We start from the raw sequence: 13,831 nt of genomic DNA, 5'->3' as shown, positions 1-13,831 counted from the left end.
GAATTTATTTTGGTGATACCAGTGGTAGTGGTGGTAACAGTGGTAATGGGCTGAAGCCCCTGTTCCTTAATGCAGATCACACTAGAGACAAAGACAAGGAATTATTCTTTGTTTTCTCTTCTTTCCCTTCTTTGAATTGCAAAAGATTGGGCAGACAACTTCTCCTAGCAGGATGAGCTGCCTCCTTGCATATACGAAATCTGCAGCTCATATACAAGATTGACTTGTGAGGTTTTATGAACTCCCACCTTATATTCCATTGCAGGGGAAGCTAAAATAAGTGCCCTAACAATACGAAGATTTGAATAAGGAAGCCAGAGATAAGCATCTATTACATAAAGCTGACACTAAAAATTGCTCCTATGCTTCACTGTTTTCTTGGAAAAACAAAGCAACGCAGATCTCTTAAGTGACTCAACCATTTTAACTTTTCCTTTTATTCTCATATTTTATTATACTTTGTATTTTTCATATATGTAAAACTAGTTAACCTCTTGAATAGTATCGCTGAAAAATCAGTGTAGCCAATGGTTCTGAGAAATGCAATAAATGTAAATCTTTGGGAATCAGACTAATCTAAACTGCTTTGGATGATCTTTTAAGGACTACAACATAATATTTTGAATAAACATGTTTTCATATATATGTTGTTGTTAATAATCTGAGACAACAAATATTAATGTGTTCTTATACAAGTCACATTTCAGTGTATCAAGTTCTGGGTTTAGAATGGTCACTTGTCTATCACTTACTAGAATTTTAAATTATCTCTGATTTTTGTTTCAATGCAATACTCTACCATATAATCAATATAATAGGTAGCTTAATTCCAGAACATTAATGCAAGACTAGATTACTTTATTGTGTAATTTCAAGAATTTATTGTAAATAAGCATGGATTCATTCAGATAGAAACATATTACAATTACTCTGGACAAAGAAATAATATACAAAATGAATTCAAACCCTAGTCATTAATCATCTTCAGGAAAACATATTACCAGATTTCTGAGCTATACACATCTATTGTTTATCTTCTGCTTCCATTGGAGCATCTGATGATTCTTCAGCTTCAGAAAGCTTCTCATCATCTGAAATATATCCAAAATAAACATTTTCAAAAAATAAATAAGTTTTTCACTTGTTTAGCAGTTGCTGTGATCATTAAGCAAATTCATTATTCGCATTATTCACTGTGCAGTGGTTTTTTTTTGCCAGAAACAGGAAGTAACTGGGCATTTACTTAATGACCACTACAAAAAAGGTCATAAAATCGGGTCCGATCACATGGTTTTACCACCATAGTGACCTACAATCGTAAATATGGAACTCAATTACAGCCACAATTTAAAGTCTACCTGAAAAGAATGAGGCAGCATAAGGTAATTTGAGGGTGGAATTCAGAACTTGACATTTAGTAAAGGTGTTCTGAATACCTTTTAGTCAATGAAAATTTGGAGGGTCAAGCAGCTATATAAAAGGGAGGGAATGATTTTCTTAAGTACGGCAGCAGAATTACTTACTTTCCAGTGTTTGCTGAAGCTCATGGATGGTGCTCAGAAGAACGTGAAATTGCTTCCGTCTCAACTCCAGCTGAAGCACAGAAAGGAAATATACATGAGAATATGGGCTTTTACAGAAGACTCTCTATTCTGAATCAATAAGCTTGTGAGATAAACTTACTTTGTCCTCAACACTTTCTTTGATATGAGACAGATGCTGCAGTTCTTTCCCGAGAGCTTCCAACTGCCTGAGAACATAATAAATGCACTGTCACTTAACGCATAGTACCTTCACTCATTTTATTTTAATTGTTTGTATTGAATGCTTTAACTGTTCAAAATCCCCTAAGTAGCTCATTTGCAAATAATAATGAAATTCAGATTTAAACCAATTAACGGAATCTGAACCAGATAGAACAGCAGTAAAATACCATAAACCAAGTATGAAAATGTCTGCACCAATAAAAAATGCATTGGAGAAAGCAACTTGTCTAATTTTCTTGTTGGGGGAAAAAAAAACCTTTCCAAAGCTAGATTACTCAGATGAGGATGCCTCATCTCACCTTTAATGGCAAAAGAAGCCATTATTGTAATTCAGGCTTGTGCAAAAGCAATTTATTTGAAATGTTCATTGACAGCTCAGAAAATTAAAGTAGCATTTTCAGTTATGACTGGAAATGATCCCAAGGAGAAGGCCATTTTTTCAAGGCCAGTAAAACTAATCCATACTTCAGTTTCTGTTATGCTTTCAAAAGCAGGAGTACCGCTAATTGGCATACTACCAGCTCCTATACACAGTCCTTGACTTATAACAGTTGGTATAAGTGACCGTTCAAAGTTACATCATCACTGAAAAAAGTGATTTATGAGCTTTTTCACACTTCTAACCCTTGCAGCATCCTTGGGGTCAGTTCAAACGCTTGGCAACTGACTCATATTTATGACAGTTGCAGGATCCTGGGGTCATGTGACCACTTTTTGTGATTGTTTGACAAGGAAAGTCAATGGGGAGGCCAGGTTCACTTAACAACTGTGTTACTAATTTCACAACTGCAGTGATTCACTTAACAAATGTGGCAAGAAATGTCATATAATGGGTCAAAACAAACATAACAAATGTGTCACTTAGCAACCGAAATGGGCTCAATAATGGTCGTAAATTGAGGACTACCTGTAATCTGGTCCTACAGAACTAGTAGTAAGAGGTTGGGCTAATAAGAGAATAATTGGCCAAAAATTAATTCTCTTTGTGGAGACCTAAATTAGGGTATTCCCATTTAAGTCCAACATCTTTGCCGCTATATTATAATGTACAAATGTTCAAATCTTTCTTATTAATATTGATGATGGGGCATGTAAATGATTTTGCCATTATTATTTGATACCTGTACTCTGTAATGCATTTGGTACTTGAGTTCATTTTACTTACTTCAATGTTTCATGTCTATCTGGATGTTGCTGTATTATTTTAGCCAAGTTATCATATTCTGAAAAGAATAAAATATTGATCATAGTCCACATTGTTTCAATACCACAAAGAATGACATTTATTAATTCAAATAATTTTAAGGTGCATATTCTATTTTGTGTGCAGAACTCAAATTTGAAAGTCCTTTCTTTTTCTTATTCTATTTTTATTATTATTTTGGGTGAATCATAAACAATATAATAAAACAAAAGGAAGACAATGTAATAGTGATTAGATAATCTCAAAAAGGTTTAATTGGCAAAAACTGGCAAAAAACCCCTTCCTTTTTCATTTATGTTACATAGTCCTGCAGCAGCAAGAGGTAAACCTGATCCTTAAAAGAAAAGAAAATTCCACAGAAGAGGAATTTTTCTTTAATGTTGTCATTTACTTGCTTGAATCTTGTCCACATTCACTTTCACCCTATTCTACCAGTCACTATTTATAGACGGGATATATTCAAAAGTTGAGGTGACAGTCAACTCCCTTGTATGACCCTCCCGAAAGACTTCATATAAACATTGAATAATGTGGAAGACAAGCTAAATTCTTGTGGAACCCGTAAAATAGCTCCTAAGGAATCAAGTAGATATCTCAAACTATTATTTTCTAAATAGCATATGAAGAAATAGTAGTGAAAATATCAAAAGAGCATCTCTACCCCTTCCCTTTTGCTTCCCCATAAGCACTCCAACATAATCTAGGATTTCTGCTGTGGAACACTTGGTGGCCAGAGGTGAGATCTGTTCCCTCCCTCTTGGCCTTCTGGAAGAGCCTTAAAACCTGGCTCTACCCGCTGGCCTGGGACCTCAGTAGGGGTGCTCTACGTGTGGGGTGATGTGGAAGAGTGAAAATCCCACCCTCTGTGCCACCCGTTCTCTTCATTTTTAATTTCTGTTTAATTTTTTTTTTCATTTTAATTGTTTTTCCATTAGAGCCCTGGTGGCATCATGGTTAAAGTGCAATATTGCAGGTAAATTCTGCCCACAGCCTGGAGTTCGATCCTGATAGGGGCTCAAAGTTGACCAACCATCCATCATTTTGAGGTCGGGAAATTGAAGACCCAGATTATTGAGTGCACTATGCAAATAATGCTTCTACATTGTAAACTGCCCCCAGTGCGGTAAAGTACTATGGGGCAGTATATTAAGAATCATGGTGACACAGTGGTTAAAATGCAGTACTGCAGGTTACTTCTGCTGAGTTCCTGCTGCCTGCAATATGGCAGTTCAAGGTTGACTCAGCCTTCCATCCTCCTGAGGTCGGTAAAATGTGGACCCAGATTGTTGGGGGCAATATGCTGATTCTGTAAACCGCTTAGAGCGGGCTGTAAAGCACTGTTTAAAAAGTATCTATCTAAATGCTATTGCTATATAACCCTAAATGCTATTGCGATATTACCTTTTTATCATTTTGTAAGTCACCCAGAGTTGCTTCAATAGTGAGATGGGGGGCATATACATTTAATAAATAAATAAAGTTGTCAACTGCAAAGTAAGCCCTACCTTGGCGGTTTTTTCGTATCCTTTTTGCTTGAAGAATTTGCTTTTTGCACTCGGCAATTTTTTCATGAGCTGCAGCTATGCTGTTTTCTTTCAATGAAATAAAATTAATGACATAAATTTATAAATCTCATATTACCGAACTAGAAAAATTACACCAATCAGTATGTAGCACATTATCCAAATTGATTTTCATCTCCAGAACTAAATAGATCAAGAAATTAAAATACGTTGCATTTTGTGATATTATAATTACTGCCAAAGTACTCAGAACGTTTGTCTGTGTGCCTTTGTGTGCTGAAACTAGTTATTTCTATAAAAATGTGAGACAATTAGAAGAATGTGGTTCTAAGGTTGATTAGACATAATATAAATGTTTATCAGTCTGTAATCACAATCTTGGATAGCTTACTATGAAAACAAATTAAACTACTTACAATGAAGCAATATAATGTATTAAAAACTATAGAAATGTAACAAAAGCAAAATTAATTAAAATGGAACAACTCAAAAGACCTGCGCTAAAAAAATACAGCTTCCACAAAAGTGAGATAAATGCAGCTGCTACTTCTAACATTTTCAGCTAAGAGTGGGAACCAGTGAAGGTCTCGGAATTCTGACATGGTGATTTATCACTCAATCAATTATCTGGTTTCCAGAATATTCTTAAAAGCAATTCCTACAAAATACGGTAGTAGACCAAATGGAAAGTTGCTTGATTATAGCTAATGATGACAAGATACTATCATAGCTATTTAACTAGCTAAGCTAGTAAAAACTGATCTATATGGCATTTTATCATCTCTAATGACAAATAAATTAAAATCCACTAGGAAGGAACTGAATTTTAAAAAGTGTACACTTTCTTTGTATCAACCTGAACATTATTTCCATGTGAATCGTCTAGGATGCTATTTTAAGCAAAGGCAAAAAGGTTGCTTTTAGCATTCAGTTTACAAGATAGAAATAAATCCATCTTATCCTTAAGAACAATTGTAAGAAAAAATTACACCTATGGTAATTAAAACATTCTATGGTACCAATAAGTCTTGCCAATAGAACTGCACAAAATATTTGAGGTTCTGCTCAACTGCTCCAATATCTAACTAAAAACATCTCAACCTGAACCAGCCTTCAGAAGAGAAATGACTGGGATTAGAATACTTCAACCCCAAAATCTATCATACACCTCATTTGGAATAATTCCTTTTTAAAAAAGAAGTTTGCATTTGACATTAATAATCAGAAAAAAATATTACCTATATCTTTGTAGATTTTTTCATAGTTCTCCATTTCTCTGAGATTCATGTCGTATACTAGTAAAGTTTTTCCCATTGAAAATTCACATTGTGAAAGAGTGCTGAGCATGCGCTGATACTGAGTATAGCTAAACAGCAGAGAAGGAACATATGGTATTAGTAGCTAATCAACAATTTCCAAAGGCACTATTCTTGGTACAATTAGAAGCAAGTTAAAATGAAGTAGGTTTATTTTTATTTTCGCTAAAGATTCTAACCGAATTATGGCAGCAAATCTGAAGAATGACTCTGTGGCCAACAGACTGAAAGGAATCCATTTGTGTATCAGTATCAAAAAAGGAGACTTAATAGAGTGTGCAATCTTTAATTGTAGTTCCTTGATTGAGTTATTGTTTGCTTCTTGGTTGTTAATCTTAATGTTAATCTCTGCTCATTTGGGTACTGATTGTCAGTGAGGAGGTGTTTTGGCTTTTTTGACTGTCTCTTTTGAATGGTATGTAGATCTTAGGAACTACCAACTCAAACAAGCTAATAGAAAGCACACAAGCTAACAATAAACTATAGCCAATCAAGATCACTCCTGCCAATACTGACACAGCAACCTACTAGTTAACTAGTATATAAAATGAGAGCGAGCTCTACTCTAAATGAGCACTGATGATGCTACCTAGTTTGGTTATAAAATGACTGTAACACAACGAAGCTCAGAGAGTAATGAGAATTCTGTAGTTCAACCCTGAGCTACAATTATTCTCTTTTTGAACGTTGGCAACAGGCTAGACTTCTGAGAATACCATACATAGCCAAACAAATAAAAACAAAATCAAAACAATGGATCATAGAACAAACCAGAGTTCTCATTTAAGGCTTAAATGTTCATATTTTGGACATATGCACAATATAGGTCTCTTGGGAAGTGTATAATATTGAGAAATATAAAAAAGAATGAAAAAAAAAGATGACAACTAGAAGCAAGGTAGATGCCCTTAATTATAGAAACAATGGCTGCACCATGGGAAAACTTAAGGAACCATTTTCAGGGTAGATTATCATAGAGAAGGTCTATCTTTGTGATTGCTAATATGCAACACAGGTATCATCACGTTTTTTCAAATATACTGTAGGAAGTTAAAACACACCCCTCTCCTAGAAAAAATGAAATATCCTGGGAAATATTGAAAAGGTAAAATATTATATTTCCTTGGATAAGAAATGGAGAAATATGTTTTAGGCAGGAAATAGACTCACTCTTAATAGCCCCCATGTTTGTTAATGGGCCATTAAAAGGCCGGAGCCAGTCTATTCTACATAACAAAAATCTCCCCCTTCAGCTCCAGGGTGATGGGATTAAGACATGATAGTATTAGCCCTTTATCCATGTCACCACAGGGTACCTGGGAAGAAGCATTGCTCAGCCAAACCTGGATTCAAAACACAGCCTAGAGAGTTGCCCCTGCATGGCCCCATGGCAGTCTGACAACCAATCAGAATACAAGCTCAGATTCAAAGCCCAGAGAGGGCATAAAACCAGGGACTTTCAGTATCTCTGCCTTTTTTCTTCTTCACCTAACACCTTGAAGCATGTAATCCCCCTTTCCTGTTCAGGAGCTCAAGCCATGTGATCCTGTCCACCATTAAACCATCTTTCCAAGCAGCCTCCATGTTTCCAGTGTCTTTTTCCCCACTTGGAACTGAACCCAGAAAGACATTTCTTCCAACAATACAAAACATATATCTAAGTTTAAACCTATTTTAACTGGGACTTTTTGAAAGTTATTAAAAGTGTTAACTGGAAGCTGGAAAGTTGATATTTATAATGGTCAAACTATACCTATTAAGTATTTTAGTTCTAATAAAAATAGGCGAAGTAAAGTACAATTTATCTGCTCATAGAACTCCAGCCTCAAGAGAAAGCTGCAGACATCATCAAGCAAAATGCAAATTTATTTTAGTTTGATAAAATATATAGTTTTGTGCACTCAAGTCACTTCTTACATTTGGCAGCTGACATGGAATTTTGTTAAAGTAACCAGCACAACACTGAGGGGAAGGACAAATCCTTATTGCAATGATCATTGGGTGCCTGCTTTAAGGAAAGAGTGACTCCTAACAATGGAAAAGCAACTATTTTTATAGAAATTGAGTGATACAAAGTGGGAAATGCTAGGGATGGGATTAGCTGGCCAATTTGGGCATGTTAGACAGATCCTTGTTGATGTACTTGAGTTCTATTGTTAGGCAAAATGGGTGTTTCAGGAAAGTCTCAGAGCTGGGGAAGTCCATTGTGAAGGAGACTGAATATTGAGGTCACTGGCTGATAAGATGGAAGGTTGAAGTTTTTCTAGGTTGAAATTCCCTTGTAAGGGCTGAGGCTTCTATTCTTTGGTTAGATGGGACTGCAGAAGGCTTTGTCTGGGGCAGATTTGGATCTGATGGGATTAGGCAAAGAGAGATATTAGGTTTGACCCTGGCAATACCTTAAGGATAGGGAGGGAAGGAGTGCAGTCTCCATTTTATTTCTTATGTTTATTTCTTCCACTACTGTAATACTTGGATAAGTTCCTGCAGTTTGTTAGCAAGATTTCTGGTATTTCTTCCTACTTTAAGGGCTGAGAGTGTGTGACTAGCCTAAGGCCATTTGTTAGCTTCATGCCTAAGGATGGACTAGAACTCACACCATCCCAAAGGTACTTTTTCTGAAAGACAACTGGACTTCCTTGAGTTTTTCTTTTTCTGGACAAGTGGACACATTTCTAAACAAACCACTAGCACTCCCTAACAACTAGCTTACAACTATCTCAATCCCAAAGAAATGATTAGAAATACAAATATTAGAAGAGTGCCTTGTTTTCCAGTGTACCAAATTTCCATTCATTTTAAGAAAAACAAAAAGTAAACTAAACTAAACACAGTTTAGAAAAAAATGTTAATAGAGTTTCAATCTCTTCAGCAGGAATTGGTAGTTATTGCTTCTTGCCCAAAGATGTCAAAGGCAACAGACAATGTGAAAACTACTACTGAAATCTCACCATATTGTGACATTTTGATATTCTTTTTTTTATTTAAAACCTGTGGAGGAAGTAGCTCTTGTAGATTTGGTGGACATTATTTTATCACTTCCAGCATTATTAGCAAAACATTACAAAAGCACAATATGTATCCAATGACACAACCATTAGAAGAGTAATGCGATATCCCAATTCCTATTACAGTCACTATCAAAAGTACAACCATATTCCATAATATAATTATATACCCATAATGTGGCATACAGTATCCAGTGTGAGGAAACTGGTATCCTGTGCTGAAAGAAGTCTTAACTAAAAATGTTTAACATTTATATAACAAATAAATAGCAATGATTTACTTATTAAAGTCAAACTGTTTTTGTCTGATGGCTTTCATTTACTTTTTATTTTATAGGATGATTTGTTGTTTTTCTTAGAAATACAAATCAATGCATTTTCCCAGGCCCTATTAGCTAGCCTGTATCATACTATTCGGCACTTGCTATAAAACCCATTCATTTTAATTACCAAAGCAGTTACCATATTGCCAAAGATATACTTCAAAAGTTATAAAGTGTTGTATCATAATTTGTTTCCCCTCATATATATGTTAAACCATTTCAGATACAGGTCATTAGATACAAATTCCATTTTCTATTAAAATGAGCATGTGCTATGGATAACATTGCTGTTGAATGAACTGTTTCCACATTTGATTTACAAATAAAAGACAGCAAAATACCCTTCTTCTTGAGATCCAGAATGGCACCACTTGATGAAACTCTTCACCAGCAAATTAATTCGTCTGTCATCCCCTGCACCATCTCCATCAATCAAAAGTCGCTTACGAATAACTTCATCTAAAATAGCAATAATATTTCTAAAATGAGATAAATTATCACTTGTCAGAGATGCCTGTCATTAAACATGATTTTTTTTCTTTAAAAAAAAACCAGTCATGGTGGATTGTTAGCTAACAAAAAGGTCCTGGCTCATTTTATAATAAGGATGTGTAAAACAGAGACCTCCATGATGATCTTGTAAACTAAACTGGCATTTCTCTGTAACAATTTAATTAGTTGTTAATCATATGAATAATCAGTTATGAGAACTTACACCATCATTCTATTTTATTTTTTATTTTTGGACATTTTTGGAAGTGGTTTACTACTGCCTTCTCAGGGCTGGGAGAAAGGGACTGGCCCAAAGTCTCTACTCCTAGTCCAGTGCCAAATTGACTCACGATCCTATTCAAAAAGTCATAGTATGTTCAATAGGGCTTACATACAGAAAATTTGACACAGAATTGTAGCCTTCAATATAGAAAAAGAAGAATACAGTATATTATTTAAAAATTAACTACAATTTTATTTTTAAAAAAGTTCATTAAAATTATAAATGTATTAAATTAATTTCAAGCACAGTATTGGGAGGAAAAAATAGATCAATTAATCTTTAAATCCATGGGGTATATCTACAGAAGAACAAAATCTGAAAACATAATAAGCTATATAAAAGTACTGGAGCTGTAAAGTAGGAACAAAACAAAAAGTTAATAATGTGTCAATCAGAAGGAAGAGCAAAAAAAAAAAGAGTATGTGCAGAAAATCATAATTTTATAGCAAATACAACCACTAAACGGTAGTGCTGGGTTAGTTCCCCCACCAGCACCTTTCGCTGGGATACTTGATATTTTTGAAGTTTGCTATTGTTCTGTTTTGGTTAAAGTTGTTATAGCTCAGTCCGAGTTTCAGTAACAGTAACAGAGTTGGAAGGGACCTTTGAGGCCATCTAGTCCAACCCCCTGCTCACGCAGGAGACCTATACTAGAGATTTCCTGTGGGCTTTACTCGCTTTAGCTCTTTAGCTACTTTTGTGCCTTTTTTTTTAGTTTTGCGCGCCGCCCAGAGTCCACTGGCGCTGGTCAACGGCCAACGCATTTTAATAATAACAATACCATCCACAGGTCCAACAATACCATCCCTACTCCGGCAGCCTAGCCGTACGAAGAGAAGTAAGCCTTAAATGTTCATATTTCAAACCTCCCCACCCCCCAAATACTCCCCAGCCTGAGTTCACCTAAAGGCGCTTTCCTTTGGTTTTCTTTCATTAACTAGACCCGGGCGAGTCCCGCCACCGACCGAGCCCCAAATTAAGCCCCACGGCCTGCATTTGCAACACGCGAGGCAAAACCCAAACCCAAAAGACCTCGTGGCCGCCGCTCCTGTGGGTCGGGGAGCGGGGGAGGGTGTCGTGGGAAGTCCCGCCACGGAGAGCTGCAAGGCAGAAATGAGCGCCCGGGAGGAATCGGGAGGCTCAGCCGGCGGGGAAGGGAGTCCTAAATCTCGGGGTTCGGTGAGGGGGGCGTAGTAAAAGCGAATCCACCCCCATCACCATCCCCGCGGCTGAGCATTAAGGCAGCGGCCAAGCCGGGTTGCAAGGGCCCTACCGGCCCCAAGAAGGGGGAAGGTGGCAGGGACGCTCAAGCTGGGCCCGTCCGGGAAAAGCGAGCGGAAGCAGGCGGCAAGGCAGGTCTCCGAGGGTCGCTCCGTCTCTCACCGTCGGTTACAGCTCCCATGGCAGCGGCGGCGGCGCTTGCTTCTGCTGCTACTGGTGCAGGAGCCGGTCTGGGCGGCGGCGGCGGCGAGTGAGGTGGGTCCGACTGAGACGGCCGCTTCCCACAATGCAGCAGCGGCAGCCGGGTGAGCGGCAGCCATGGAGGGGGAGGAGGTGGTGGCGTCGTCGTCGTCGTCGTCGTCGGTGGCGGCGGCGGCGACGGTTGGGGCCTGAAGCTCGCCGGGCCGAGACAAGTTGGGGTGGGGAGGGGGGGCAAAGGCGGGAGAGGCGAGCGAGGCAGGCGAGGCTGCTGAAGTCCGCCCAAGAGGTCCCCAGTCCTGTGGGCCAGGCCTCCCCGCTCCAGCAGGACAAAACCCGGGAGGGCAGCAGGTGAGGGGACGGAGCTCCTCCCCCCTGCCCAGGTGTGAGGGGGCGGGGGGGGAGGGATAGGCCTGCCTTGGCCACTGGCCTTGTAACCTTTGGTGACCTTTGCTCAGCCTCCCTGGGGTTGCCACCATGCTTTGTGCCATGCCAGTGCTGACCACTTTGGCCACCACCTGTACCACCTGCGCTCTCCTTGGCTTGCCAGAGTCCAAATGCTGCTAGGGAAACTTCCTTGGGTTTCATTGTTCTGCTCTTTATTTTCCTCTCCGGCTGGATATATCCTTTCGTCTCTTCTTCGGCGTAGCTGGCACCGTTGTGGGTCACTTTCCTTTCCGCGGGTAACATTGCGCAGTGGTTTGCTGATAACTGCCATTGCTGCAATCCATCCGGCACATCGTGCGGCCATTTCTGACGGGATGCCCCTTTATAACTGACACTGTTACTCTGTGTGGTGAAGCTTCTGCCATCAACATCCTCGTTGCCATGTCATCGTCATTACCCTTTTTATCGCTTCCATCTTTCCAGCTGCCTTTATTGATGCTAGTAGTATCCTTCGCTGATACGCTGCTGTCGCCAACCATAGTTTTGCTATCGCTGATAGCTCTCCCAATGAAATTAGCCACTTTTGCTACTGCACCGCTATCCTAAATACAACTTTGCTTATATATCCCCTCTTGATTTCTCTGAAAGCCTTATAATATAACTTTTCTCAGAACCACATTGTTTCATGTGTTTTCCCCACATGTATGTTTTCAGCTTTGCTGTTAATGTTTACTGCTGTGCCTTTGTTCTTTTACTGGTGGTGTTCCAGCATTATTATCAGAAAACACACTTAACGCTAAAAAAAACCTTCAGTTTTTGTCACTGCCATTTCTTTCCCTTCATTTCTGCCATAGAAGACCCTTTACATGTTGTGTAGGGGGCTGGACTAGAAGACCTCTGAGGTCTCTTCCAATCCTGTGATTCTGTGATTTTTAGTACACTAATCCGTGCTGAAATTTTCTCCTAGTGTCTGTAACATTCCATTTAACTTATTGCCTCTATTTTTTTTCCATTATGTTTTGTTTTCTTTGATAACTTCCATTGTGAATTTCCTTACATTTCTAGATGCCGTGGATTTACTTCCTTTTCCTTCTCTGGAATTAGTAATGTACATCCCACTAATATTGTTTTGCCTTTGAAAGCCCTAGAATACCATTTCTACTATTGTTGATATGATTGTTTCTGTTGTACCATTGTAAACATAAGAATGAAAATCTCTTGACAGAATCCACTCAGTAACTCTTATAAGTGGATTAAATGTTACAGTCGCTCAGTGATTTTCATAGATTTGATAGTGTTTTACTTATTATTGCTGTCCTTTGCAGTTTGTTACATATGTTTCATTGGTGATAGTTGCTTTTGTTGAAGAACTATAATTGGTAAAACAAAACGATAAGATCATAGCAAGTAGCTGAGTGAGAAAAGGCTAAGCAGAGTCATACATTGTTTGCAGCTGGATGGGAGACCACCCTGTAATCTCAGAGTTTGAGACTAAACTGCAAAGTTTTTTTTAAAGAATTCACTTACTTCGAAGGAATTGACTTTAAATAAGAGGGAGTATTTGATTAAAGAAAATATTTCCTTTACAGTGTTCATAATAAGGAAAGTCGAGTCATATTAAACTTGAGGAATATTGTGACTCATCCCGTTTTTTTTTCCTTTGTAAAAGCTCTAGTGAAAAGTGGAAATATAAATGGATCCCACAATTCATTTATAAGGAGATCCTTGTATATCAGATTTAAAAATCTAGATATTTGTTATTTAATTATACATCCAGTGGTTAATCCAGATTGGGACCCGTCGTTGTAGATTCTGCTGTGGGTTAGGAAGAATGGAGGTTTTGGAAGCATAACTATTTTTCTGTTTATGTTGTTTCTGTTTTCCTGAAGATTTAAGTATCAGCTACTGATAGTAGAGTGAAGAATAGTGTTCATGCTGGGAAAAGTCAGGCAAAGAGGCAGAAGCAATTGTTTATTTTTGTTCTTATGGGTGCCCTCTTCAGAATTGCTCTCAACCCAGTCAGTTCCACCTGTGGTGCAGAAAGAGGGTGAAAGACAAAATAATAGAAATGTATTGATTTTTTTTTAAAAAAAAGAAGGTAAAGGAATTT

The 13,831-nt window shown here is 38.1% G+C and overlaps 2 protein-coding genes across 6 annotated transcripts in view; one reads left to right on the top strand and one right to left on the bottom strand.

Annotated features, from left to right (window-relative positions):
• Nucleotides 1–841: 841 nt before the first annotated feature.
• THOC7 (THO complex subunit 7) lies at nucleotides 842–11,457 on the bottom strand. Of its 3 annotated transcripts, none has more exons than XM_081942853.1 (8): nucleotides 10,819–10,942; nucleotides 9,482–9,599; nucleotides 5,732–5,859; nucleotides 4,476–4,562; nucleotides 2,932–2,989; nucleotides 1,684–1,750; nucleotides 1,524–1,593; nucleotides 842–1,091 (listed from the first exon to the last, which is right to left on the bottom strand). In XM_081942853.1, the coding sequence occupies exons 1-8, from the start codon at nucleotides 10,847–10,849 to the stop codon at nucleotides 1,024–1,026; spliced, it is 627 nt and encodes a 208-aa protein (XP_081798979.1). In that variant the 5' UTR covers nucleotides 10,850–10,942; the 3' UTR covers nucleotides 842–1,023. The 3 variants fall into 3 exon arrangements, with proteins under 3 accessions (XP_081798979.1, XP_081798980.1, XP_081798981.1); XM_081942854.1 differs by lacking the exon at nucleotides 10,819–10,942 and adding an exon at nucleotides 11,299–11,457 and having other exon boundaries at nucleotides 843–1,091; XM_081942855.1 differs by lacking the exon at nucleotides 10,819–10,942 and adding an exon at nucleotides 10,948–11,029 and having other exon boundaries at nucleotides 843–1,091.
• ATXN7 (ataxin 7) overlaps nucleotides 10,473–13,831 on the top strand; it is a 146,843-nt gene continuing 143,484 nt past the window's right edge. For 2 of the 3 annotated variants that reach the window (XM_081942796.1, XM_081942793.1), the window contains exon 1: nucleotides 11,623–11,685. The gene's annotated coding sequence lies outside the window, so the exon portion shown is untranslated. Of the gene's footprint in view, nucleotides 10,754–11,622; nucleotides 11,686–13,831 lie in introns of those variants that run through there. The other variant, XM_081942794.1, reaches the window with a different exon arrangement.

This window comes from Natrix helvetica (assembly GCF_964273705.1).
Source record: "Natrix helvetica genome assembly, chromosome: 1".
Taxonomy (NCBI): Eukaryota; Metazoa; Chordata; class Lepidosauria; order Squamata; family Natricidae; genus Natrix; species Natrix helvetica.
Note: the sequence above shows the minus strand (reverse complement) of the source record. Positions and strands in the feature narration are given on the sequence as shown.